General features: G+C 38.9%; 1 protein-coding gene across 1 annotated transcript in view; it reads right to left on the reverse strand.

The window, feature by feature from the left end:
- The window catches only part of ADCY8 (adenylate cyclase 8), a 277,968-nt gene that overhangs the window by 204,649 nt on the left and 45,705 nt on the right, over positions 1-27,614 (reverse strand). The window contains 1 exon segment of the mRNA XM_033203020.1: positions 15,508-15,657. Coding sequence (XP_033058911.1) covers positions 15,508-15,657 — 150 coding nt within the window.

A 27,614-nucleotide genomic window follows, 5' to 3' on the forward strand; every position in this document is an offset into this window, starting at 1 on the left:
AACATTAGACAGATCAATGAGACAGAAAGTTAACAAGGATATCCAGGAATTGAACTCAACTCTGCACCAAGCAGACCTAATAGACATCTACAGAACTCTCCACCCCAAATCAACAGAATATACATTCTTCTCAGCACCACATCACACTTATTCCAAAATTGGCCACATAATTGGAAGTAAAGCACTCCTCAGCAAATGTACAAGAACAGAAATTATAACAAACTGTCTCTCAGACTACAGTGCAATTAAACTAGAACTCAGGACTAAAAAACTCAATCAAAACCACTCAACTATATGGAAACTGAACAGCCTGCTCCTGAATGACTACGGGGTACATAACGAAATGAAGGCAGAAATAAAGACGTTCTTTGAAACCAATGAGAACAAAGATACAACATACCAGAATCTCTGGGACACATTTAAAGCAATGTGTAGAGGAAAATTTATAGCACTAAATGCCCACAAGAGAAAGCAGGAAAGATCTAAAATTGACACCCTAACATCACAATTAAAAGAACTAGAGAAGCAAGAGCAAACACATTCAAAAGCTAGCAGAAGGCAAGAAATAACTAAGATCAAAGCAAAACTGAAGGAGACAGAGACACAAAAAACCCTCCAAAAAGTCAATGAATCCAGGAACTGGTTTTTTGAAAAGATCAACAAAATTGATAGACTGCTAGCAAGGCTAATAAAGAAGAAAACAGAGAAGAATCAAATAGATGCAATAAAAAATGATAAAGGGGATATCACCACCAACCCCACAGAAATACAAACTACCATCAGAGAATACTATAAAGACCACTATGCAAATAAACTAGAAAACCTAGAAGAAATGGATAATTTCCTGGACACTTACACTCTCCCAAGACTAAACCAGGAAGAAGTTGAATCCCTGAATAGACCAATAGCAGACTCTGAAATTGAGGCAATAATTAATAGCCTACCAACCAAAAAAAGTCCAGGACGAGATGGATTCACAGCCGAATTCTACCAAAGGTACAAGGAGGAGTTGGTACCATTCCTTCTGAAACTATTCCAATCAATAGAAAAAGAGCCATCCTGATACCAAAGCCTGGCAGAGACACAACAAAAAAGGAGAATTTTAGAGCAATATCCCTGATGAACATTGATGCAAAAATCTTCAATAAAATACTGGCAAACCGAATCCAACAGCACATCAAAAAGCTTATCCACCATGATCAAGTGGGCTTCATCCCTGGGATGCAAGGCTGGTTCAACATATGCAAATCAATAAACGTAATCCAGCATATAAACAGAACCAAAGACAAAAACCACATGATTATCTCAATAGATGCAGAAAAGGCCTTTGACAAAATTCAACAGCCCTTCATGCTAAAAACTCTCAATAAATTCAGTATTGATGGAACGTATATCAAAATAGTAAGAGCTATTTATGACAAACCCATAGCCAATATCATACCGAATGGGCAAAAACTGGAAAAATTCCCTTTGAAAACTAGCACAAGACAGGGATGCCCTCTCTCACCACTCCTATTCAACAGAGTGTTGGAAGTTCTGGCTAGGGCAATCAGGAAAGAGAAAGAAATCAAGGGTATTCAGTTAGGAAAAGAAGAAGTCAAATTGTCCCTGTTTGCAGGTGACATGATTGTATATTTAGAAAACCCCATCATCTCAGCCCAAAAATCTCCTTAAGCTGATAAGCAACTTCAGCAAAGTCTCAGGATACAAAATCAATGTGCAAAAATCACAAGCATTCTTATACACCAGTAACAGACAAACAGAGAGCCAAATCATGAATGAACTCCCATTCACAATAGCTTCAAAGAGAATAAAATACCTAGGAATCCAACTTACAAGGGATGTAAAGGACCTCTTCAAGGAGAACTACAAACCACTGTTCAGTGAAATAAAAGAGGACACAAACAAATGGAAGGACATAACATGCTCATGGATAGGAAGAATCAATATCGTGAAAATGGCCATACTGCCCAAGGTTATTTATAGATTCAATGCCATCCCCATTAAGCTACCAATGAGTTTTTTTCACAGAATTGGAAAAAACTACTTTAAAGTTCATATGGAACCAAAAAAGAGCCTGCATTGCCAAGACAATCCTAAGCCAAAAGAACAAAGCTGGAGGCATCACGCTACCTGACTTCAAACTATACTAAAAGGCTACAGTAACCAAAACAGCATGGTACTGGTACCAAAACAGAGATATAGACCAGTGGAACAGAACAGAGCCCTCAGAAATAATACCACACATCTACAGCCATCTGATCTTTGACAAACCTGAGAAAAACAAGAAATGGGGAATGGATTCCCTATTTAATAAATGGTGCTGGGAAAATTGGCTAGCCATAAGTAGAAAGCTGAAACTGGATCCTTTCCTTACTCCTTATACGAAAATTAATTCAGGATGGATTAGAGACTTAAAAGTTAGACATAAACCATAAAAACCCTAGAAGAAAACCTAGGTAATGCCATTCAGGACATAGGCATGGGCAAGGACTTCACGTCTAAAACACCAAAAGCAATGACAACAAAAGCCAAAAATTGACAAATGGGATCTAATTAAACTAAAGAGTTTCTGCACAGCAAAAGAAACTACCATCAGAGTGAACAGGCAACCTACAGAATGGGAGAAAATTTTTGCAATCTACTCATCTGACAAAGGGCTAATATCCAGAACCTATAAAGAACTCAATCAAATTTACAAGAAAAAAACAAGCAACCCCATCAAAAAGTGGGCAAAGGATATGAACAGACATTTCTCAAAAGAAGACATTCACACAGCCAACAGACACATGAAAAAATGCTCATCATCACTTGCCATCAGAGAAATGCAAATCAAAACCACAATGAGATACTATCTCACACCAGTTAGAATGGCAATCATTAAAAAATCAGGAAACAGCAGATGCTGGAGAGGATGTGGAGAAATAGGAACACTTTTACACTGTTGGTGGGACTGTAAACTAGTTCCACCATTGTGGGAAACAGTGTGGCGATTCCTCAAGGATCTGGAACTAGAAATACCATTTGACCCAGCTATCCCACTACTGGGGATATACCCAAAGGATTATAAGTCATGCTCCTATAAAGACACATGCACACGTATGTTTATTGCAGCACTATTCACAATAGCAAAGACTTGAAATCAACCCAAATGTCCATCAGTGACAGACTGGATTAAGAAAATGTGGCACATATACACCATGGAATACTATGCAGCCATAAAAAAGGATGAGTTCATGTCCTTTGTAGGGACATGGATGCAGCTGGAAACTATCATTCTCAGCAAACTATCACAAGAACAGAAAACAACTTTCGCATGTTCTCACTCATAGGTGGGAATTGAACAATGAGATCACTTGGACACAGGAAGGGGTTCATCACACAGCAGGTCCTATTGTGGGGAGGAGGAGTGGGGAGGGATAGCATTAGGAGATATACCTAATGTAAATGACAAGTTAATGGGTGCAGCACACCAACATGCCACATGTATACATATGTAACAAACCTGCACATTGTACACATGTACCCTAGAACTTAAAGTATAATAAAAAATAAATAAATAAAAGAACTATGTGATTAAGAAAAATAATAATCACATATTTGGGGAAAAAGAAATGCTTATTGGAAATGCTCCTTAAAGTAATTATTACTTTACTCATTTGATACAGTGTTAGTGAATGTTTAAATACTAGGGTAGATATTATAGGGGGAAAATCACAATTCCTCCATGGATCAAGGAACTTGTAATCCAGCAGAGGAGATATGAAGACATGACATATATAACTCTAAGACTAAGTTGGAAACTGCCAAGCTTACCAAACTCTTGTTTGTTACAAAAAAAAAATTCTATTTAAAAATCTCCTTGTTTTTAATTCCGGCACCTAACTCAGGACGTGGTCCACAGTATGTATTCTATAATGCAATAACCTAATTAGATTTTGATAATATGTATTTGACTATCACCAAAGCTCTGAAGAGAACTCTTGAGTGGAAGGCTCTGAGAAAAAAGTCAATTAATGTAGAATTTTTATTGGATTTTAATGCCTTTGCTGGGTCCTGAATAAGAAGTGATAAAACAAGCATACTAGATGGCCCCTGGACCAAGCTGTGCCTGAAGCCTGCTTAGAAATAGAACTCAAGTCTAATGCTGGTTGGGGAGGAAGACAGTCTACCACGGAATAAATGATGTTCTGTGATTATTGGCAGTTTTCTTGTACTTGGTGCATAGGAAAGGAGAAAGCTGGAGCCTTTAGAACACTTTGGAAGAGGTACATGAGCATAAAATCCCATGTGAGAAGGGCAAAAGGAGCTTCCTGAAGAATGCACTATCCTCAGTCTAGTCAGGACATATGACTGCAGGTGGGAGCCTTCACTGGAAGCTGCTACCTTCATGGGTCACTGGGTCTTTTCCTCTGGGTAGCTTTAGTGTGTGTTGAACTATATCTTTTCCCTATATTAAGACAACTCATCTGATTTCCCCACATCACTATGTGTATTCCTGTTGATCACATTACAGTCCTGTTGTGACAATTGTACACCTGCCCCTGGATATTCAGTAACAGGAGGCAATACGTTCTTTTTATTGCTAGAACCAATATGAGTTGCGTTTCCTGTCATTTGAGACTAAGAGAGTATGCCCGATGTGGAAGGGAGGGCTAGGGCCCTCCCAAGGGAGAGGGGAGTAGATTGTGAAGAGCATCCCATGTTGAAGGACATTGTAGCATAACAATTGGTTATATGGGCTCTGGAGCAAGACTATTTAGGTCTGAGAACCAACTGTGCAACTTACTAGCTCTCATTTAGCCTCTCTGTTTTTCAAATTCCTCATCTATAAAATGGAGGTTAAAAAGTTCACCCACTTCAGAGGGTTTATCTGAGGATTAAATGAAGTAATCTATGTGAAGTACGGAACCTCACACGTAGTAAATGCTATGTCAGAGCCAGTCACTGTTACTTCCATCCAGGCAACGTTTAAGGAGGGTAGAGAGGTAAGATATGGGTCTGATTTCATTCTAAAGGCAACAGGAAGTTGTATTAGTATCCCAAGCTGGCATTAAAAAATTACCACAAAATGTGGTGGTTTAAAACAATAGAAATGTATTCTCCTACAGTTTTGGAGGTCAGAAATCTGAAAGGAAGGTGTTGTCAGGGTTGGTTTTTCTTCTGGGGCCCTGATAGAGAAACTGTCCCATGTCACTCTCCTGGCTTCTCGTGGCTACCAGCGGTCCTTGCAGATGCCTCGCTCCAACCTCTGCCTCTGTCTTCACAAGGTGCTCTTTTGTGCACTTCCTGCGTCTGCCTCTGGGATTCTCTGTGTTCTCTTCTTATAAGGAAGGATACCAGTCATATTGAATTAAGGCCCACCCTAATCAAGTGTGATTTCATCTTGAATCAATCTGTAAAGAGCCTATTTCCCAGTAAGATCACATTCTGAGGTTTGGGGGAACATGCATTTTAGGGGGACACTATTCAACCCAGAATAGAAGTCATAGAGACGACCTAACTAGATGTAGTTTTTAGAAGGATCACTCTGGCTGCAGCCTGGAGAATGACTTTCAGGAAATGAAAGGCTTGTTACAGTGATCCAGGAGAGAAATGGAGAAGGAAGTAGGATTAGAAACATTGGAAAAAATAAGAAAGATGTATGAGAAAGAGAATTAACTGCTCATAATTATTACTGCATGTCAGGGAAAATGGAGAGGATGGGTAGTGTGAGCTTGAAGCGTTGGCGGACAAGTGGTGCTGTTTGTTCACTAAGGGAATACTGCAAGGGCAATGTTTTGGGAAGGAAAGATCAATACTTGTTGAGCAAATGAAGGACTAAATAATGGTTTTGCCCTATGCCAGTTTTCCTTTCACGTTGATGGCATAGTTCTAAGCCTCTGTCTCAACTTTCTAGATTCCAACGGCTGATCAAGAGTAGTGTCAATGCTTTTAAAAGATCAACTTGGAATTTTGGACTTCTCATAAATAATTTACATAATAGCACTGCATCACAGTGGCCTCCCTACACCGCTTAAGTGATTCACTAGCCTATCTACTGTGAAAGGCTGTCAACAGTATACACTAAATGCTCATAGCTAGCTGGTTCTTTCAAGTCAACCCCACTAGTCTGCTACTTGTGTCCTATCTTTACCAAGAGGCAGTAATGTTTGTTTCCAAATCTGTTTATGATAAGCAAGCTTTTGTTTCTATGAAAAATGAGTTGAATACTATGCTATACTCAAAATTTTCATTCTAAAAATATTGCTTTCAAATGAGCTGTGGGCAAGACATTTGCAAAAGATTAGAAGAAAAAAAATTCTAGGACGATTTTACACCAAGATAGCTGAGATAGTGCCTTTAAATTATTTTACCTCTTTTATATCCAATCCATTTTGGGTGTAACTCATGCAAAATAGTAAATGTAGAATTCTGGTCAACTGACCCTTACTCCAGTCCCACTAAAATAAGCTATTTTAGGCATGGATTATTTAAAAAATACTTATTTTATTTTTCTCCTGCTCTATTTTACTACCACTCTTGAAAAGTGCCTTCAACTGTATCAAGGCAACAGAGCATGTCTTCTCTTCAGCATTTTATAGTAAGGCTATATTAGGTTTCCAATTTCAATTTCTTTAGTCAAAATTATCTGCACAGACTTTCAAGATAAAAAGCCCCCACAGAGTTCTTCAGCGGCTCTTCCATCTTCTCTAGGCTGGATCAAAGGTGTTGAGGCCTTGGATGGTGATTGATTTCTGCTTTCTGGATGGCCTCTGCATGCAAATTATAATTGCACATGAGCATAGGGTCATGAACTGTCTTTGAATCAGGGGTAGCATTAACAATCTGTATTGCTTATGGATGCCAAATTTGAAGTAGAACACAAATAACAAGAAGAAAAACTGTTGTTACTGGAATCAGAATACCTTTTCCTTTGAAACTTAGGATATGGCTCAGGTGATCCAACAGTTCAAGGATCAGCCATGACCCCCAGCTCTCATCTATTGAGGCCCCACTATGTCAGCCAATGGGTCAGATGCTTTCTATATATTGCTTGATTTTCTTACAACCAGCTTGAGATGTAGGGTTTATTATCTTCGACAGATGTTGAATCTCAGGTTGGTGTAACCACAGTCACCCAGATATAGACTTAAAGCTCTGAATGAAATACAGGTTTGTTTTTCTTCAAAGCCTTCACTTCTTCCATCATGCCAGAAAATGCAAATAATGTGCTAGGAAAATTGCAAAGAACCAGGCAGCCAGATGGAATGCAAGAGCTGGTGTCCCACCCACATCGGGTAAACACAGTTCTTCGAGTGAAGTCAGTTGTTACAGGGAGATCAGAGGCCATTAACACTGGTACTGTGCTTGCCACTCAAAACCTTCCTGGCGATTGGAGGGAACCATGGTGCTAACCCTGATATAAAACAGCATGTGAAAAACCCATGTTAATGAAACATGTCTTAGTGCCAAAAAGAAAGAAATAACTTACAACAGGAAACATTAGAGGAGGCTTCATAAGGGAGGGTGGGGGGGATGTGAGCATCAGATTGGGGCGTTGGTGAGATTTTCACAGAAATAGCCCTAACATTTGTAGAGTTCTTTACAGTTGAAATAACACCTTTTCAGGCATTATGTTATTTGTCTCTCAAAACACTCCTGTGGGTTAGGGTGGGAATGATCATTTCTAATTGAGAGATGAGGAAACTCACATACAAAATGGTTTGACAACTTGCTCAGAGTCACACTAGCAAGTTAGAAATAGAAATGGGACAAGCATCTAGGTCAATACTGTCCAGTAGAAATACAATGTGAATCACATATACAATTTTAAAATTCCCAATTTTAAAATTCTGTAAAAAATTAGCCAGAAACAGTTGAAAATCATTTTAATTGTATATTCTACTTAACCAAATATATTCCAAATATAATTTCAATGTATAATGAACATTCAATTAGTTTGTAAAAAGTCATTAATGAGATATTTTGCATTTCTTCTTTTTTTGGATTGTCTTTAAAATCTGGTGTGTATTTTCCATGCACAGCATGTCTCATTTTAAAACAGGCACATTGCAGGTGCTAAATATACACACAGGGCTAGTGGCTGCCATACTGGACAGAGTAGAGATTTTCTGACTTCTAGCCCAGTGTCTTTGTGCTCTGTTGAACTGCCTCACAAATATATACAGAGTGGGAGTGGAACATCTCATCCTAATGGAGCAATAGTGGCATGTCATTCAGGTTCCTGGCAGGACATAGCTGGTACCTCAAAAGGGATAATGAAAGAGAGTTATTGAAAAATTAAGGTACTCAACAATGAATGGTAAAGCACCCCAAGGTTAGGAAGGGCTGGCAACTACAAACACCCTTGGAATCTGGCAAATCCTTTACTTTAAGCGAGGGCTGCCTGTTAGGAACTGTGGCTTTTGGTGGATAAATGCAGCCACTATAAATCTACAATCCAGCAGGGTAGGATATGGGAAGATAAATGCATTGACGTCTCTGTCCTCCCACACTCTAGCTCACATCCAGTACCTCCCACTGGCCGAACCCAACCAGAAGCCAGAGGATAATAAAGTCTGTTGATGAGATCCATAAAGGCCACACTCCAGGGGCAGAGAAAATGGCAGAGAAGCAGAGAGGGATGGAGACAGATAGGCAACAACAAGCAAGAAATCCCAGTCATAGACATGCAGGCCATCTTTGCTGGGCTGTGTGAGGTGTTGGAGTACAAAGTGGGAGGTAGCAAGTGAAATGACTGGAATGTCATGCTGGAGCCAGGCAGTGAATGGGCTGTGAGGCACAGTAAATGAAATTGGGGGCGGGGGGTTCTATGGGCAGTAGCAATCCTGGGGCTTTCTCACATTTAGTGTAAGGTCTTATATAATCCAAATTGGGCACTAAGAAGATGATCCCGACAGGTGTAATACTCTGTGCTGGGGTTTTGAGATGTGAGTTAGTCATACACCTCCCTTCTCAAATGAACCAAGTGACAAATAGATATGGAAAACAGACAGGAATTGACCAAATCAAATCATTCAATCAAAGCAGCCTTTATTATTGGCAAACGAATGGGAGACTTGGCTGCCAAGGAAGCAGACATGAGCTTCCTATTTTTTATTTCTGCTCTATAGCCACAGTTCCCCAGCCAGAGGCAGAGTAGCTGGCTACTGTGGGCTCACTGCATCAGTAGAATCCCTTCAGGGAGGACAGCAGCCTGAATGTCTGGGCTTCCTATAAGAGGGAAGGGGACAGCAGCCTGCATAGGTGGCCTCTCTGTGGGGAGGAGAGGAGCCTGCATGGGTGGGCTCCCTGTGAAGAGGACGAGAACTTGCATGGGTGAGCTCCCTGTGGGGGACAGAGGAGACGGCATGAGTGGGCTCTCTGTGGGGAGGACAGGACCCTGCTTGAGTGGGCTCCCTGTGGGGTAGACTGCCTGTGGGGAGGAATCAAATTCTTATCCCACAGAAAGGTCTGGAGAATGTATGTACAATGACTTCTAACATATGAATCCTGCTCTCTGGAGAAAAGAAACCAGTGGATTCCTCCCTCACCATCTCAACGTCAGATAGAGAGGGACAAGAATAGGTGAAAGAAAGCAGTGGCTTTGGCTTCATGCCCCGCAGAGCTCAGTAAGTTTGTTTAGTTTATTGTTTTAATTTCATAGATTATAAGGAAAATGGAGAAAAGGGAAATAGATTTATTTTTCAAGAAGAATGTTAAGGTGAGTGACTACAGGTGGCTAGATTAGTATACACTGGTTAGTAACTGGTTAACACCAATTAGAAAGCTATTTTGTGAGAGGACTTAAATCAGGCAATACTAGTAAAGGAAATATAGAAAAAATGTGTGCATAAGTGGTGAGGATAGCACCCACAGGGATAGGGACCACGGTTGATGTGAATGGATCAGGTACAGGGGTGTATCACAGAGAAAGAGGAGTACTTTTTCGGGGGATGGGAGGATCATGAACAGGCCGAGCTGGTGATACGTGTGGGACATGCTGAGGAGGCTATCGAGCTGGTACTGGTGGTGGGCATCTGGAGCTCAGAAAAGAATTCTGATGTGGGAGTAATCAGGAAGTGATGGTTGAAGCCATGATATAGCACCTAAAGAGAACTAAGAGAAGAACAAAAAAGAAGGGGTCAAGGAGAGGCCCTTGAAGGATGCCTACATTTAAGGGTTTAGAGGAGGAAGAGGGATATGTGAAGGAAACAGGAATCTGAGACTGGAATGAAAATCAAGCGCCCCATAGTAAAATTAAGAGAGGAGAGTGCTTCAAGGAAAGGGTGTTGGGGGGTGACTCAGCAATGCCAAGTGCTGTAAAAATTAAGGATATGAGGAGGCAAAAATAAGCGAAGGGTATAGCAGAATATATAAAGAGATTAATTCCATACAGAAATGTATGAATGAAACTCTCATGGAGGTGACATTTGAGCTGAATTTTGAAGGATGGATAAGGTACAGGGATGAAAGGAAGGTTACACCAGGTAGGGAAAAATGTGTAAACAAAGGCATGAGTGTAGAGGGTAAGAAGAATGTATAGGAAAGAGTGAATATTTCAGTATAAACTAAAGAATAATGAATATGAAAGATGTTGATAACATATAAGGCTGAACATGATGGGTGGTCAGTGAGTAGCTTTGAATGTAAGGAATGAAGAATAACAGAAAATGACTTGGAAGTAAGAGGTTTTTGGAGTATAATGAGAAGACCTATCTAGTTGGAGGAGAAAGAATAAAGATGCTAAGGTTCTACCACTTTTAGGTCAACTTTGATTCTCTGAGAATTAACAATGACAATGCTCTACTGTACTGATCAATATTATTTTTAACTTTAAAAAGGTCCCAAGATGTTAAAAGGCACCAAAATGAATCAAATGATTCAACTCAGAACTCAGTAGGAAACCCAGCTTTCTCAATCTACTGTCCGAACAACCAGTTTACACCAATATTGTCTAACAAAGATATTTACGTTTAACAGAATTGCTTTAATACAGCTAAAACATCTGCTGCATTTAAAAATAATCTTCCTGCTGCTGCAACATATGGTATCATCAGAAACTTTATTCCAGTGCCCCCAGAGCTTCTGAGACACCTTGAAATGCCATGATTACCATAACGAGGTTTATACAATTCTCCAAGCTGAAAGACAAACAATTAATTCATTTTAATATTTAAAATAAATATGGGCCACTTGCATCATCTGGGAGAAGAAGCAGGATTATGAAAACTATAATAATTAGAATCTAACTCCCTAAAGAAAGATGCTTCAAGATGTAGCTTCCAGATGGAAAATTCCCCTAACAAGTCGGCTTAAGATGCAAGCTCTGCCTGTCTCAGTCTCTCCTGAATTGGCTCTTCCCACTAAGATTTTAAATGAAGGGCACAACGGGCACAGGTATCTGTATTTTTACACAAAGGAGTTATTACAATATTCATGTAGGTAGAAGTGAAGCTAGGAGCCAAAGTTTGAATTCAATATAACTAGTTAAATAAATATTACTCAGAAGATCCTACATTTCAGCCACTATGCTAGATAAAAACCAGATAATCCGTTGAATTATATAGAGTAGCTGCCTTTAACTAGTCTTTAGAGGTTGTGGAGAGAGAGAAGCACAGATTAGTATATGTTATAAAGTGGGACACATTCTTTAATAGACTTAACTATCATGGCATGTGGCGAATACAAGAAAACCATCTCAACTCCACCTGGGAGACAAAAGCAAGCCTCGTGGAGAAAGGAATGCTGAGGTAGAAGAGTAGAGACACATTAGGAGGGAGGTGGATTTCCCAGAACTATTAATACATGGCACAGGTTGGTGAAATAGCAGTTTGGGGAAAGAGACATGCAATGATTGAGATCCATGTGGCATGCTGTAATAGAGATCTGACAAAGAATTTCTTCACTTTGGTGTACACAGCACTTTGAATAATGCCTGGTGCATAGTTAACACTCAGGAACTATATAGCTGTTATTGAATGGAAAGCAGTAAGGTTCCACTTAACAGGTTCACAATTTGCTTCAGGATGTCAGAGAAAACCTAGTGTCCGGCATTGCTGTCCTTTACTAGGTCATACGTATCTTGTCATCAGTATCTTTGCGAATTTCTTTCTTTCCCCTCTTCTAAGAATTAAAGTCATACTCATTCTCCAGGTCCAATTCAGAGTAAAGACTGAGTCTTATTTGGCTGTCTCTCTATAGCATGAATGGGTGAATACATAGAAGAATAAATGAATGAATGAATGATCATGGGAATTCTCATAAATCCTTCCTGCAAACCACTTCCTCTCTTCCTTCAAGATTTTTGCATGTGTTTTTTGCTCTTTATGGTGTACTCTTTACTGCCTCTCCACTGAGCTGAATCCTATTCACATGTCAGCTCAGGTAAAATTTTTTTTCGATAGCTTTCTACAAGCCTCCAGGTTAGTTTTGACCCATACACTATTGCCATACGTGTCCCTGTAGTCATTCATCTTCTACACCAGGTAAACTCTTTAAGGCCAGAAACTGATTGCTAGTCAGCATTATATTCCCAATGCTCAGCTGAGCTCCTGACACATAATAAACCCTCCACAAAGAAATTAATTCACGGTTGAGCAAATTAAATGATTAATTTTTTTGTATCCTACCATGAGATAAAAATCAAGAATGCATGAAAAATCCCACAAAACATGGTCATTTCTGTTGAATATAACCTATTTGATTCTCAATTTATAATTGCAAAATATTACCATCAATCTTATTTAGGATCATTATCCAAGGAAAAGGTATCTGCTGTCACTTAGGTTCTTATAGCATCTCCTTCACAGGGCATAGAATTTTTAACAGTTATGTCATTATAATTAGTTCTGATACGAGGTAGATGAGAATTCATTTGTCAATGACATGATATTTTAAAAGATATGGATGGGACCTAATGATGATTCTGGTTGCTATGCACTTAAGGAGAGCCATCATCCTGATTTACCTCCATATAAATAGCCCTAAGTTATTACAACTGAGCCAAGTCAATCCATAATAAATTCTCACATGAATCCTCTTGGGACTGAACTATGTTGACTGATTCATATAAATCATTACACACAATAATGCTAATAGAAACTCTTCACTGACTTGCAAGGGCATCTCACACAAAGTAATTCTAACCATTAAGGACTTTTCAGGAAGGATGTTATTATTCCCATGGCATTGATGGGGAAACTGAGACTCAGAGTTTTCTCAAGCTCACTAAAATAGTAACTAAGCAAAAATTACTAATCCAGGGCAATCTCATTTGAAAGTCTATGTTTTCTCTGCCAGACTACACTGCCCATCTATTACTGAGGAAGTTCTCAAGGATAATGGAAACCTGAAGCAGAGATCAAATGCCAGTGGAAAGTAACTTTAGCACTGATGATGTAGAGTCAGCTATCTCAGACAATACCCTTGAGTAAATAAAGGGTGGTCAACATGCCACAAATATCATAGTTGTGAATATAGGACAAAAAGAAGCCTACACAATATTTTACTTCATGCTAGGAACAAAGCACCTTCCACAAAAGATAGTCTTTTCTTGTATTTTATCCAAGAAATCAATGAAACTGACTTGTATGTCTGTATTGCTTTCTACATAGTATCTCATTTGAGGCAAATGTAATGCAGAAGAGAAAGATATTGGCCCATGTATAAAAAAGGAACCTATGGTGGAGAGTTTAATAGCTTAGGTGGTCCAACTAGGAAGTAATAAGAGCCATGACCCAAACTCTAGTGGTCTTTTCACTACATTCTAGTTGTCGCTTTCTCTTGCCTCTGTATATCATTATTTTCTTCCTCCTTCTGCCAACTCAAAAAAAAAAAAAATAAAGATTAGAGGGAATGGTGGATGATTCCTCCACAATTTTGGATTAATAGATCACAGTGATTCCAAGACACCCAACTTGAAGGATGGGAAAAGAAGCAAAAAGTCTTATGGAGATGGTAAGGCAATAATTTTTAGTGTCTCCAATATATCATAAACACTAAATAAGAGGCAGCCCAGACAACTCACCCACAATTTCAGCTCTCGTTGTGACAAAGCATTAAGAAGAGTTGAATACATTATTAATATGGCAGCATTCTCTGAACCGGCACAGATCCCATGGAAAGAGTGACATGCCAGTCTGGCAACTGATCTGTTTTGCACAGGAACATAATACAATAGTCCTGGGAGATACTCATGTTTATTGTACAGGGTGTTTTCTTTCTTAAAGTTATTTTTCTTAATTATTCCAAGGGTTATTCAGAGAAATTACTATGAGGTTCCAGAATTATTTTAGGCAATAACTTCGAAATTCCTTTTTCTAAATTTTGTAAAGTCAAAGTAAGATCTGAAAACTCAGGAGTTTCCTCTGCCCCGGGAGACAGCAGATGGCAGTGGGAGTTGAGTCCTGGCAGGTGTACCCTACCTGTCCATCTCATCCATTATCACACAGACCTGGCTTCACTCACTTCAAAGATTCCTGACTCCCTGGTGATTTGATGCAAATTAATCATGAAGTAAGTGATGAGTCTTTCTCTGCTACTTTCTTTATGATTTTTGCAAACTATTATTGCCTAAAGTCTTAAATAAGAAATGTGCTATATTATAAATAATAAGACATAACTTTAAGAAAAAGGTCTTAGTTTTAAAAAGGTCTCGTATTATAGAAATAATATATCTACAAGCATAAAATTTCCAAGAGCATATATACTTGGGATGCTATAAATTGATGCTAAAACCAATTTTCAACACATTCCTGATATTCCTCTTGGAAAATTGTTTTCAGAACCAAAGGTATGCATGGATTTAAAATATATAAATAGCTTTAATAGAGACAAATCTTTATTCTTTGAAAGTAAATTTGATTTTGGAGAAATATATTATTTGAGGCCAAAACTACTTTTAAGTTCCTATAACATCCACCCAATCAGGATGTCCAAAAAATTATTTTGTCTTAACCTCTCCAAATTGGAACACATTATTGCCCCCTGCAATCCAACTTCTTTTCCTACCGTATCACTTATTCTGATGTTGGCATCATGTCTACAGGATTTTTTTGTGTGTATATCCCTTCTAAAAATCAGGTTGTGGTTTTAGAGACTAGGCATGTGTAAGATTCTTCTCTGCACTTACTCTAATTTGAATTGGTAGAAAGTAAACATTTTTATCTGAAGTAACACATTTACAGTTTAAAAGATAGAGGGTCAAAGACAGGCATGCTGATGGTTTTGAGGTATCATGACCTTGTTCACAAACACAGATGTCAGTGAAAGGTGTCAGGAAATACATCTGTGACTGTAATCACTTTATTTCTTATGGGGAACGATGAATTGAGTGTGGAGAATAAGACCAACCCATTTTGACCTGTAAGGCTAACGCAACTATTTCTGACTCTTGAATCCTGTGACATAAACTTTAAGAGAACACTTGCAAGTCAGGACGTGTTTGGGAGCAAAACAGGAGCTCCATATAAGTTGGAGACTGGCTAGGTGATAACTAAAACACACAGCCTTGTCAGTTGGTACCTGTCTTTGGTTCTCTGTCTCCAGGCGCAGCCTGGCCTCCACACACCTCCGAGTCTCCAGGAAAGCTTGGCGCTGGGCCCGGTCTGACAGGTAACTGATGAAGATTCCAGCTGTGTTCATACACATGAATAACACTGCCTGGGCCACAACCTAAAACAAACACAGTCTGGTCAGGTGCTTAAAACAAAAGCTATTTACAAGCAACAATAAAATACACAAATAAATATGAATTTCCAAGGTAAATCCTAATGTAGTAATCCACATGTTTAATCGCATGTTTGTAGAACTATGCCCTTCATTCATATCTTGAGACAAATGTCATCTCTTCGGAGAGGGCTTCTTTCACCACTTTCTCCAATTTAGGCTTCTTTCTCCCCAGGTTTAGACTGGAGTCTTCATGGGAAACCTGCTGTGAAAAAGAGAGAATCTGGTTGACTTCTTTACTCCACCTTCTCTCTCTCCCCTTCACCAGCAAAAGCTTCTGGCTTTTAAGGGGTTGGAGAATCTGGTGGGAATAAAAAGAAGAGACTAATAAGAAACAGGAAAGGAATCCATTGAATACCTTTGACTTCGAATACATTGAGTACTGTATTTAGACTCTGGTGCTCTCAGATCTTCTTGGATAGAATCCAAGTCTTGTTTCTAACTCAAGAAAAGAAGCACGTGCCTATTGCTTTTCATCTCCACTTCCATTATTCTATTTCTAGGCATCAAGATATGCTTCCTGGACTCTTAAATTGGGCTTCCTACTTTTTCATTTGCCCCCTTTCTAACTACTCTTCAGTCAAGAAAAGCAGACATCTTTGAAGAGGGGTCAACACATGGAAGAAATGAACAACATATATGAATTTCTTTATTTTTATGGCTTTAGCCTGAGACCAGGTCATAGCTCACGCAGTGTGTGGTAGCTATAACTCCAATAGAAAGTGCAGGTAGCTTAAAGAAGCAAAGAACAGAGTTTCGGACCACTGTAGCTTCCAGAAAGTGGAAAAAGAATTCCAAAAAGTAAAGAAGAACCTGGTGAAATAAAACCTCAAATTGTTTTATAACCTCTTAACTGAACCACATGTGCATAGGGAAGACAGTAAGCAATTGAGCTAAAGGTAAAAATAACTGAACTGATATTTGAACTGCAGTCCAAAAGACAAAGATTTTCTTTTGATTTCAATCAAGTTAATTACCTGCTAAAGTGAAACAGAACAAAACAAAAATCACTATTTCCAGGGGAATGTAAGATAATTCAGTCTTAACCATAGAGCATTCACAATGCCCAAAACGTAGCACAGAATTAAAATGACATAAAATAAACATTAAAATGTCACTCAATCTCAAGAGAAAAGATAGTTAACAGACATGTATTCTAATCTGACCCAGATGTTGGAATCAGCAGGCCGAGGTTATAATAGTTCTTACAACTTTGCTCAGTGACATTCTAGCAATGAATGAAATTCACTGAAAGTAAATATTTTAGCAGTGAATGAAAAGATAAGAAATAGGAAAAGAAATAGAAACCTCAAAAAAGAAAATTTCAGAAACGAAAAACAAAATATCTGAACCAACTGGATATTAACAGCAGAACATAGATGATGGGTCAGTAAATTTGGAAATATGCCAATAGAATATAACCATTTTTAAAAAATTATTAATAAATAAATATTTTTTATTTATAATATATATACATATATAATTTAATAATATATAAATAAATAAAAATATATTTCATATACTTTTGTTTTGAGTTGGAGTCTCACTCCACCACCCAGGCTGGAGTGCAGTAGTGTGATACTGGTTCACTGCAAACTCCGCCTCTTGGGTTCAAGTGATTCTCCTGCCTCAGCCTCCCAAGTAGCTGGGATTACAGGCACCCACCACCACACCCAGCTAATTTTTGTATTTTTAGTAGAGATGGGATTTCACCATGTTGGCCAGACTGGCAGGTCTCAAACTCCTGACCTCAAATGATCTATCCACCTTGAACTCCCAAAGTGCTGGGATTACAGGAGTGAGCAACTGTGCCTGGCTTATATATATATATATTTAGAGAGAGAGGGAGAGAGAGAGAGAGGGTCTCACTCTGTTGCCCAGTAGCAGTAGCACAATCTTGGCTCACTGCAACCTCTGCCTCCCACATTCAAGTAATTCTCCTGCCTCAGCCTCCTGAGTAGCTGGGATTACAGGTGTGCACCACCACATGTGGCTAATTTTTGTATTTTTAGTAGAGATAAGGTTTTCCTGTGTTGGTCAGGCTGGTCTTGATGTCCTGACCTCAGGTGATCTGCCTGCCTGGGCCTCCCAAAGTGCTGGGATTACATGTGTGAGCCACCACGGTCAGCCGAAAAAAATTTTTTTAATGATTTATGAAAAGGTTTTATTAGTTTGTGTGACAACACTGAAAGGCCTAACATACACATAATTGGATTCTCAGAAGGAAAGGAAAGAGAGAATGGGGCTAAACTAATTTGTTTAAAGAAATAATGCAATTCTTATAAATTTTATAAAGATACATATTTACAGGTTCAATAATCTCAGCAAACCCCACATAGGATAAATGTGAACAAAACTACCCTCCTTGCTGGGCACATCATAATCAAAATGCTTAAAAACCAAAGAAAATCTTGAAAACAGTCAGATAAAAATGTTATATATAGAGGACATATTATTTAATTATGATACAGATTTTCAGATTAGATAAGAAGAAATAGTATATGTCCTATTTGTAACATATAGTCCTAAAATACATTGATATAAAAACTGGGAAGTCAAAACAAACCTGGCTTTGTTATATAAATACCAGACTAAAGATAATTTTTTGAAAAGGGCATTACTAGAGATAAGTAGGGTCACTATACAATAATAAAGGGTTTAATACATCAAAAATACATAAAAATTCTGAACATGGACATATTTAATAGCACAACCTCAAAATATACACTGCAAAATAGGATAAAAGTCTATGTAATTATTTATAAATCTGTAGTCATAGCAGTCTCTTTTAACACAATTTTCAGCAGTTTATATGTCAAACAGATTAAAAAGTCAGCATAGAGAGATAATTTGGAAAGCTCATATGATTAACAACCTTGAAATGAAACACTGATATGGTTTGGCTGTGCCTTTACCAAAATCTCATCTTGAATTGTAGCTCCCATAATTCTCAGGTGTAGTGGGAGTGATCCAGTGGGATAAAATTAAATCATGGAGATAGTTCCCCCATACTGTTCTCGTGGTAGTGAATAAGCCTTAAGATATCTGATGGTTTTATAAGAGGATTTTCTTCTTTCGCTTGGCTTTCATTCTTTCTTGCCTGCCACCATGCCTTTCTCCTTCTGCCATGATTGTGAGGCCTCCCCAGCCATGTGGAACTGTGAGTCCATTAAACCTCTTTTTCTTTATGAATTACCCAGTCTCGGGTATGTCTTTATCAACAGCATGAACACAGACTAATACAAACATGCTATTCAATAATTAGATAGTAGAAATTCTTTTAAGACACATATTGAAAATTTGTAAAATATCATCTTAGGATAGGACCTGAAGTTAGCCTCAGCAAATTTTGAGGTTTCATCTCCTGTTACAGTGTTTCAAAGAATCATTTCAGGATCTTGATCCTACTTGTTTAAAATGTCCACTGAAAGCTCTGCTCTTGTCTGCAGCTGATTTGGGCACATGGATTTTGGTACCCATCAGGTAAAGTTTGACCAAGTTTCATTATTCAGTCAGAATTCTGTAAGCTGAACTAAGTGGGATGTCAATGATTTAGCTGTTGTTCCTGCCATTAATAATTGGTCCTCTTCAATTAGGACATGGATACAATTGACTTTTTCTTCACAGATTGATGTGGATTGTCTGCCTTGTGGGCTTTACATCTTTAACATCATCTCATCCTTTCTTAAAATGAGTGATCCATTTGTAAACTGCTGATTTCTCTGGGGCATTCTTTCTATGAATTTTTGTAAAGCACCAGTGATTTCACCATTCTTCCACCAAAGCTTCCCCATCAATTTGATGTTTGTCCTTACTTCAATTTTAGCAGAATTCATGTTGCTCTGATGGGGGTTCTTTTGTAACTGATATCTTACCCTTTTTAGTATCTCAGGGTGAATCCTGTTCAGACATATTGCAACGTTTATGTAAGTTTATCTCAGTGCAGAAAGTTTTGAAATCCATATTATCTTACCATAAATCCATCATTTAAATCCAGTTAAATAAACAACTGTGAGCAATCACTGGTCCTGTGGAGTCAGGTGGGCATGAACATTTTTAAAATCCCTCATATTGTTTAGTTTGACTTCAGTTGTTTTTAAATTTTATGTCATTGGAATCATATATTTTACTACACATTATTTTCTTTATTCATTTTGATGCATACATTGATAGTTCCTTTATTTTTACTGCCAAATAGTATTTAATACACCACAAAATATTTATCTGTTCCACTACTCATGGACATTCTGATTATTTCCACTCCCATTCTCTTGTGGAAAATGCTGCTCTGAACATTTTGGGCACGTTCCTGGGGCACACATGCAAAGGCAACTCTGGGGTGTGGAGTGGGAATACTTCGTGCTAACCTGATGGATACAGAATGGTCTCCCATTATGATTTTGATATCAGTTTCCCAGATTACTAACATTTTATGCTGGCTTGGTTGTGGGGGAAATAGTCACTCTCATACCTAGTTGGTGAATGTGTGAATTTGGCAATATCTATAAAAATTGACAATATTTATATTCATGAGTTCAGTAACCCTAATTATGTAAACTTATTTCATAAATATGACCACCCATGTGCAAAGATCAAAGGATATAATAACATCACTTACAATAATAAATAATTAGAAATAACTTAAATGGCCCTAAACAGAGGATTGGTCACATTATAAATCCATCCAGTTGAAAAGTAGGAAAAATCGGGGGCGGAGCAAGATGGCCAAATAGGAACAGCTCCAGTCTCCAACTCCCAGCGCGAGCGACACAGAAGACCAGTGATTTCTGCATTTTCAACTGAGGTACTGGGGTCATCTCACTAGGGAATGCCAGACAATCGGTGCTGGTCAGCTGCTGCAGCCCGACCAGCGAGAACTGAAGCAGGGCGAGGCATCGCCTCACCTGGAAGCGCAAGGGGGAAGGGAATCCCTTTTCCTAGCCAGGGGAACTGAGACACACAACACCTGGAAAATCGGGTAACTCCCACCCCAATACTGTGCTTTAAGCAAACGGGCACACCAGGAGAATATATCCCACACCTGGCCGGGAGGGTCCCATGCCCACGGAGCCTCCCTCATTGCTAACACAGCAGTCTGCGATCTAACCGCAAGGCAGCAGCGAGGCTGGGGGAGGGGCGCCCGCCATTGCTGAGGCTTAAGTAGGTAAACAAAGCCGCTGGGAAGCTCGAATTGGGTGGAGCTCACAGCAGCTCAAGGAAACCTGCCTGTCTCTGTAGACTCCACCTCTGGGGACAGGGCACAGATAAAAAACAACAACAAAAAAGCAGCAGAACCTCTGCAGACGCAAACGACTCTGTCTGACAGCTTTGAAGAGAGCAGTGGATCTCCCAACACGGAGGTTGAGATCTGAGAAGGGAAAGACTGCCTGCTTAAGTAGGTCCCTGAACCCTGAGTAGCCTAACTGGGAGACATCCCCCACTAGGGGCAGTCTGACACCCCACACCTCACAGGGTGGAGTACACCCCTGAGAGGAAGCTTCCAAAGTAAGAATCAGACAGGTACACTCGCTGTTCAGCAATATTCTATCTTCTGCAACCTCTGCTGCTGATACCCAGGCAAACAGGTTGGAGTGGACCTCAAGCAATCTCCAACAGACCTACAGCTGAGGGTCCTGACTGTCAGAAGGAAAACTATCAAACAGGAAGGACACCTATACCAAAACCCCATCAGTACGTCACCATCATCAAAGACCAGAGACAGATAAAACCACAAGATGGGGAAAAAGCAGGGAAGGAAAGCTGGAAATTCAAAAAATAAGAGCGCATCTCCCCCTGCAAAGGAGCGCAGCCCATCGCCAGCAACGGATCAAAGCTGGTCAGAGAATGACTTTGACGAGATGAGAGAAGAAGGCTTCAGTCCATCAAACTTCTCAGAGCTAAAGGAGGAATTACGTACCCAGCGCAAAGAAACTAAAAATCTTGAAAAAAGAGTGGAAGAATTGACAGCTAGACTAATTAATGCAGAGAATTTCATAAACGAAATGACAGAGATGAAAACCATGACACGAGAAATACGTGACAAATGCACAAGCTTCAGTAACCGACTCGATCAACTGGAAGAAAGAGTATCAGCGATTGAGGATCAAATGAATGAAATGAAGCGAGAAGAGAAACCAAAAGAAAAAGAAAAAAAAGAAATGAACAAAGCCTGCAAGAAGTATGGGATTATGTAAAAAGACCAAATCTACGTCTGATTGGGGTGCCTGAAAGTGAGGGGGAAAATGGAACCAAGTTGGAAACACTCTTCAGGATATCATCCAGGAGAACTTCCCCAACCTAGTAGGGCAGGCCAACATTCAAATTCAGGAAATACAGAGAACGCCACAAAGATACTCCTCCAGAAGAGCAACTCCAAGACACATAATTGCCAGATTCACCAAAGTTGAAATGAAGGAAAAATCTTAAGGGCAGCCAGAGAGAAAGGTCGGGTTACCCACAAAGGGAAGCCCATCAGACTAACAGCAGATCTCTCGGCAGAAACTCTCCAAGCCAGAAGAGAGTGGGGGCCAATATTCAACATTCTTAAAGAAAAGAATTTTCAACGCAGAATTTCATATCCAGCCAAACTAAGTTTCATCAGTGAAGGAGAAATAAAATCCTTTACAGATAAGCAAATGCTTAGAGATTTTGTCACCACCAGGCCTGCCTTACAAGAGACCCTGAAGGAAGCCCTAAACATGGAAAGGAAAACCGGTACCAGCCATTGCAAAAACATGCAAAATGTAAAGACCATCGAGGCTAGGAAGAAACTGCATCAACTAACGAGCAAAATAACCAGTTAATATCATAATGGCAGGATCAGGTTCACATAACAATATTACCTTAAGTAAATGGACTAAATGCTCCAATTAAAACACAGACTGGCAACTGGATAAAGAGTCAAGACCCATCAGTCTGCTGTATTCAGGAGACCCATCTCACATGCAGAGACATACATAGGCTCAAAATAAAGGGATGGAGGAAGATCTACCAAGCAAATGGAGAACAAAAAAAAAGCAGGGGTTGCAATCCTAGTCTCTGATAAAACAGACTTTAAACCATCAAAGATCAAAAGAGACAAAGAAGGCCATTACATAATGGTAAAGGGATCCATTCAACAGGAGAGCTAACTATCCTAAATATATATGCACCCAATACAGGAGCACCCAGATTCATAAAGCAAGTCCTTAGAGACTTACAAGAGACTTAGACTCCCATACAATAATAATGGGAGACTTCAACACTCCACTGTCAACATTAGACAGATCAACGAGACAGAAAGTTAACAAGGATATCCAGGAATTGAACTCATCTCTGCACCACAGCGACCTAATAGACATCTATAGGACTCTCCACCCCAATCAACAGAATATACATTCTTCTCAGCACCACATCACACTTATTCCAAATTGACCACATAATTGGAAGTAAAGCACTCCTCAGCAAATGTAAAGAACAGAAATTATAACAACTGTCTCTCAGACCACAGTGCAATCAAACTAGAACTCAGGACTAAGAAACTCAATCCAAACTGCTCAACTACATGGAAACTGAACAATCTGCTCCTGAATGACTACTGGGTACATAACGAAATGAAGCAGAAATAAAGATGTTCTTTGAAACCAATGAGAACAAAGATACAACATACCAGAATCTCTAGGACACATTAAAGCAGTGTGTAGAGGGAAATTTATAGCACTAAATGCCCACAAGAGAAAGCAGGAAAGATCTAAGATTGACACTCTAACATCACAATTAAAAGAACTAGAGAGGCAAGAGCAAACACATTCAAAAGCTAGCAGAAGGCAAGAAATAACTAAGATCAGAGCAGAACTGAAGGAGATAGACACACAAAAAAACCTCCAAAAAATCAATGAATCCAGGAGTTGGTTTTTTGAAAAGATCAACAAAATTGACAGACCACTAGCAAGACTAATAAGAAGAAAAGAGAGAGGAATCAAATAGACGCAATAAAAAATGATAAAGGGATACCACCACCGACCCCACAGAAATACAAACTACCATCAGAGAATACTATAAACACCTCTATGCAAATAAATTAGAAATCTAGAAGAAATGGATCATTTCCTGGACACTTACACTCTCCCAGACTAAACCAGGAAGAAGTTAAATCCCTGAATAGACCAATAGCAGGCTCTGAAATGAGGCAACAATTAATAGCCTACCCACCAAAACAAGTCCAGGACCAGATGGATTCACAGCTGAATTCTACCAGAGGTACAAGGAGGAGCTGGTACCATTCCTTCTGAAACTATTCCAATCAATAGAAAAAGAGGGAATCCTCCCTAACTCATTTTATGAGGCTAACATCATCCTGATACCAAAGCCTGGCAGAGACACAACAAAAAAAGAGAATTTTAGACCAATATCCCTGATGAACATCGATGCAAAAATCCTCATAAAATACTGGCAAGCCGGATTCAGCAGCACATCAAAAGCTTATCCACCATGATCAAGTGGGCTTCATCCCTGGGATGCAAGGCTGGTTCAACATTCGCAAATCAATAAACATAATCCAGCATATAAACAGAACCAAAGACAAGAACCACATGATTATCTCAATAGATGCAGAAAAGGCTTTTGACAAAATTCAACAGCCCTTCATGCTAAAACGCTCAATAAATTGGTATTGATGGAACGTACCTCAAATTAATAAGAGCTATTTATGACAAACCCACAGCTAATATCATACTGAATGGGCAAAAACTGGAAAAATTCCCTTGGAAAACTGGCACAAGACAGGGATGCCCTCTCTCACCACTCCTATTCAACAGAGTGTTGGAAGTTCTGGCTAGGGCAATCAGGCAAGAGAAAGAAATCAAGGGTATCCAGTTAGGAAAAGAAGAAGTCAAATTGTCCCTGTTTGCAGATGACATGATTGTATATTTAGAAAACCCCATTGTCTCAGCCCAAAATCTCCTTAAGCTGATAAGCAACTTCAGCAAAGTCTCAGGATACAAAATAATGTGCAAAAATCACAAGCATTCTTATACACCAGTAACAAACAGAGAGCCAAATCATGAATGAACTCCCATTCACAATTGCTTCAAAGAGAATAAAATACCTAGGAATCCAACTTACAAGGGATGTAAAGGACCTCTTCAAGGAGAACTACAAACCACTGCTCAGTGAAATGAAAGAGGACACAAACAAATGGAAGAACATACCATGCTCACGGATAGGAAGAATCAATATCGTGAAAATGGCCATACTGTGCAAGGTTATTTATAGATTCAATGCCATCCCCATCAAGCTACCAATGACTTTCTTCACAGAACTGGAAAAAACTGCTTTAAAGTTCATATAGAACCAAAAAAGAGCCCGCATTGCCAAGACAATCCTCCTAGTCAAAGAACAAAGCTGGAGGCGTCACGCTACCTGACTTCAAACTATACTACAAGGCTACAGTAACACAAAACAGCATGATACTGGTACCAAAACAGAGATATAGACCAATGGAACAGAACAGAGTCCTCAGAATTATACCACACATCTACAGCCATCTGATCTTTGACAAACCTGAGAAAACAAGAAATGGGGAAGGATTCCCTATTTAATAATGGTGCTGGGAAAATTGGCTAGCCATAAGTAGAAAGCTGAAACTGGATCCTTTCCTTACTCCTTATACGAAGATTAATTCAAGATGGATTAGAGACTTAAATGTTAGACCTAATACCATAAAAACCCTAGAAAAAAATCTAGGTAGTACCATTCAGGACATAGGCATGGGCAAGGACTTCATGTCTAAAACACCAAAAGCAACGGCAGCAAAAGCCAAAATTGACAAATGGGATCTGATTAAACTAAAGAGTTTCTGCACAGCGAAAGAAACTACCAGCAGAGTGAACAGGCAACCTACAGAATGGGAGAAAATTTTTGCAATCTACTCATCTGACAAAGGGCTAATATCCAGAATCTACAAAGAACTCAAACAAATTTACAAGAAAAAAACAAACAACCCCATCAAAAAGTGGGCAAAGGATATGAACAGACATTTCCCAAAAGAAGACATTCATACAGCCAACAGACACATGAAAAAATGCTCATCATCACTTGCCATCAGAGAAATGCAAATCAAAACCACAATGAGATACCATCTCATACCAGTTAGAATGGCAATCATTAAAAAGTCAGGAAACAACAGGTGTTGGAGAGAATGTGGAGAAATAGGAACACTTTTACACTGTTGGTGGGATGGTAAACTAGTTCAACCATTATGGAAAACAGTACGGTGATTCCTCAAGGATCTAGAATTAGATGTACCATATGACCCAGCCATCCCACTACTGGGTATATACCCAAAGGATTATAAATTATTCTACTACAAAGACACATGCACACGTATGTTTATTGCGGCACTATTCACAATAGCAAAGACTTGGAATCAACCCAAATGTCCATCTGTGACAGACTGGATTAAGAAAATGTGGCACATATACACCATGGAATACTATGCAGCCATCAAAAGGTGAGTTTGCGTCCTTGTAGGGACATGGATGCAGCTGGAAACCATCATTCTTAGCAAACTCTCACAAGAACAGAAAACCAAACACCACATGTTCTCACTCATAGGTGGGAAATGAACAATGAGATCACTTGGACTCGGGAAGGGGAACATCACACACTGGGGCCTATCATGGGGAGGGGGGAGGGGGGAGGGATTGCATTGGAGAGTTATACATGATATAATGATGAATTGATGGGCTGCTGACGAGTTGATGGTGCAGCACACCAACATGGCACAAGTATACATATTAACAAACCTGCACGTTATGCACATGTACCCTAGAACTTAACGTATAATAAAAATAAATAAATAAATAAAAGAAAAGAAAAAAAAAAGAAAAGTAGGTGTGGGAGAAGGAAAGAATTAACATCTACCATCATTTTTAAATGCACAGACACACTCGATAAGTTATTGGGTAATTCTGCAGACAGAAACTGAAGCCTGGGTTTATAAACTCTACCTTTTTGGTTTTTGTACATGTGCATGTAGTGTACCTATTATAATATAATATATTGTTAAAATAGTAAAATGAAAACTCCCTATCATGACAATACGGATCGTTTGATTCCTTCAAGGCCATTTTGTACTTTTCCTCACTTTCTCATTTTGCTCTAACCAATCTGATTTCTGTTATTTTCTGTTCCTTCATTAGGTTTTTACCATTTCTGGGACATTCAAATGTTGTTTTCCTCTTCCTCGAACACTACTCTGCATACCTCTTGCCTTGCCAATTCCTCTTATCCTTCTGTTATTGGCTTTATTCTAGTTTTCTCAGATAGACACTCCCTGATCACTATATCAAAGTAGGATTTCCCTGCTATACTTTATTGCTGCACCATGTGAATTCATCACAAATTGTAATTATATATGTATTTGCTTGCTTGGTTAGTTGATGCCTATCTGCCACACTGGATTGTAAGTTCTAATAATATGGAGATGATGTTTGTTTTAGCCATTAATGGACAACTAGTATCCAGCACAGTAAATAAATGCTCAGCATAGTGTCAATTAATTGCTCAGCACTTACTAAGTTCTAGATATTTGCTAAATAAATCGGTGAATAGCTTTCCTATGTATCAGTACTCATCATTTATAAAATATACCAGAACAAATGATCTCACAATAGCATTGGTAAGATAAAACACCAAAACTATTCTTAAACAATACTAACAAGTGCATGAGAGCTAGAAAAGAAAAAAAAAGTACATGACTTTACAAAAGATAAAGAAGAGAGGTATTTCTGTGAAAAATGCTATTATTAACTATGTTAATAGTTATAATATATAACTGTATATATACATGACTCAAGATGATTTACAGCTTTAATATTATTACAATCAAAACCCCATATGGAATTTTTATTTGGAACTTGAAA

Source organism: Trachypithecus francoisi, unplaced genomic scaffold (assembly GCF_009764315.1).
Source record: "Trachypithecus francoisi isolate TF-2019V2 unplaced genomic scaffold, Tfra_2.0 Lachesis_group7, whole genome shotgun sequence".
Classification (NCBI taxonomy): domain Eukaryota; kingdom Metazoa; phylum Chordata; class Mammalia; order Primates; family Cercopithecidae; genus Trachypithecus; species Trachypithecus francoisi.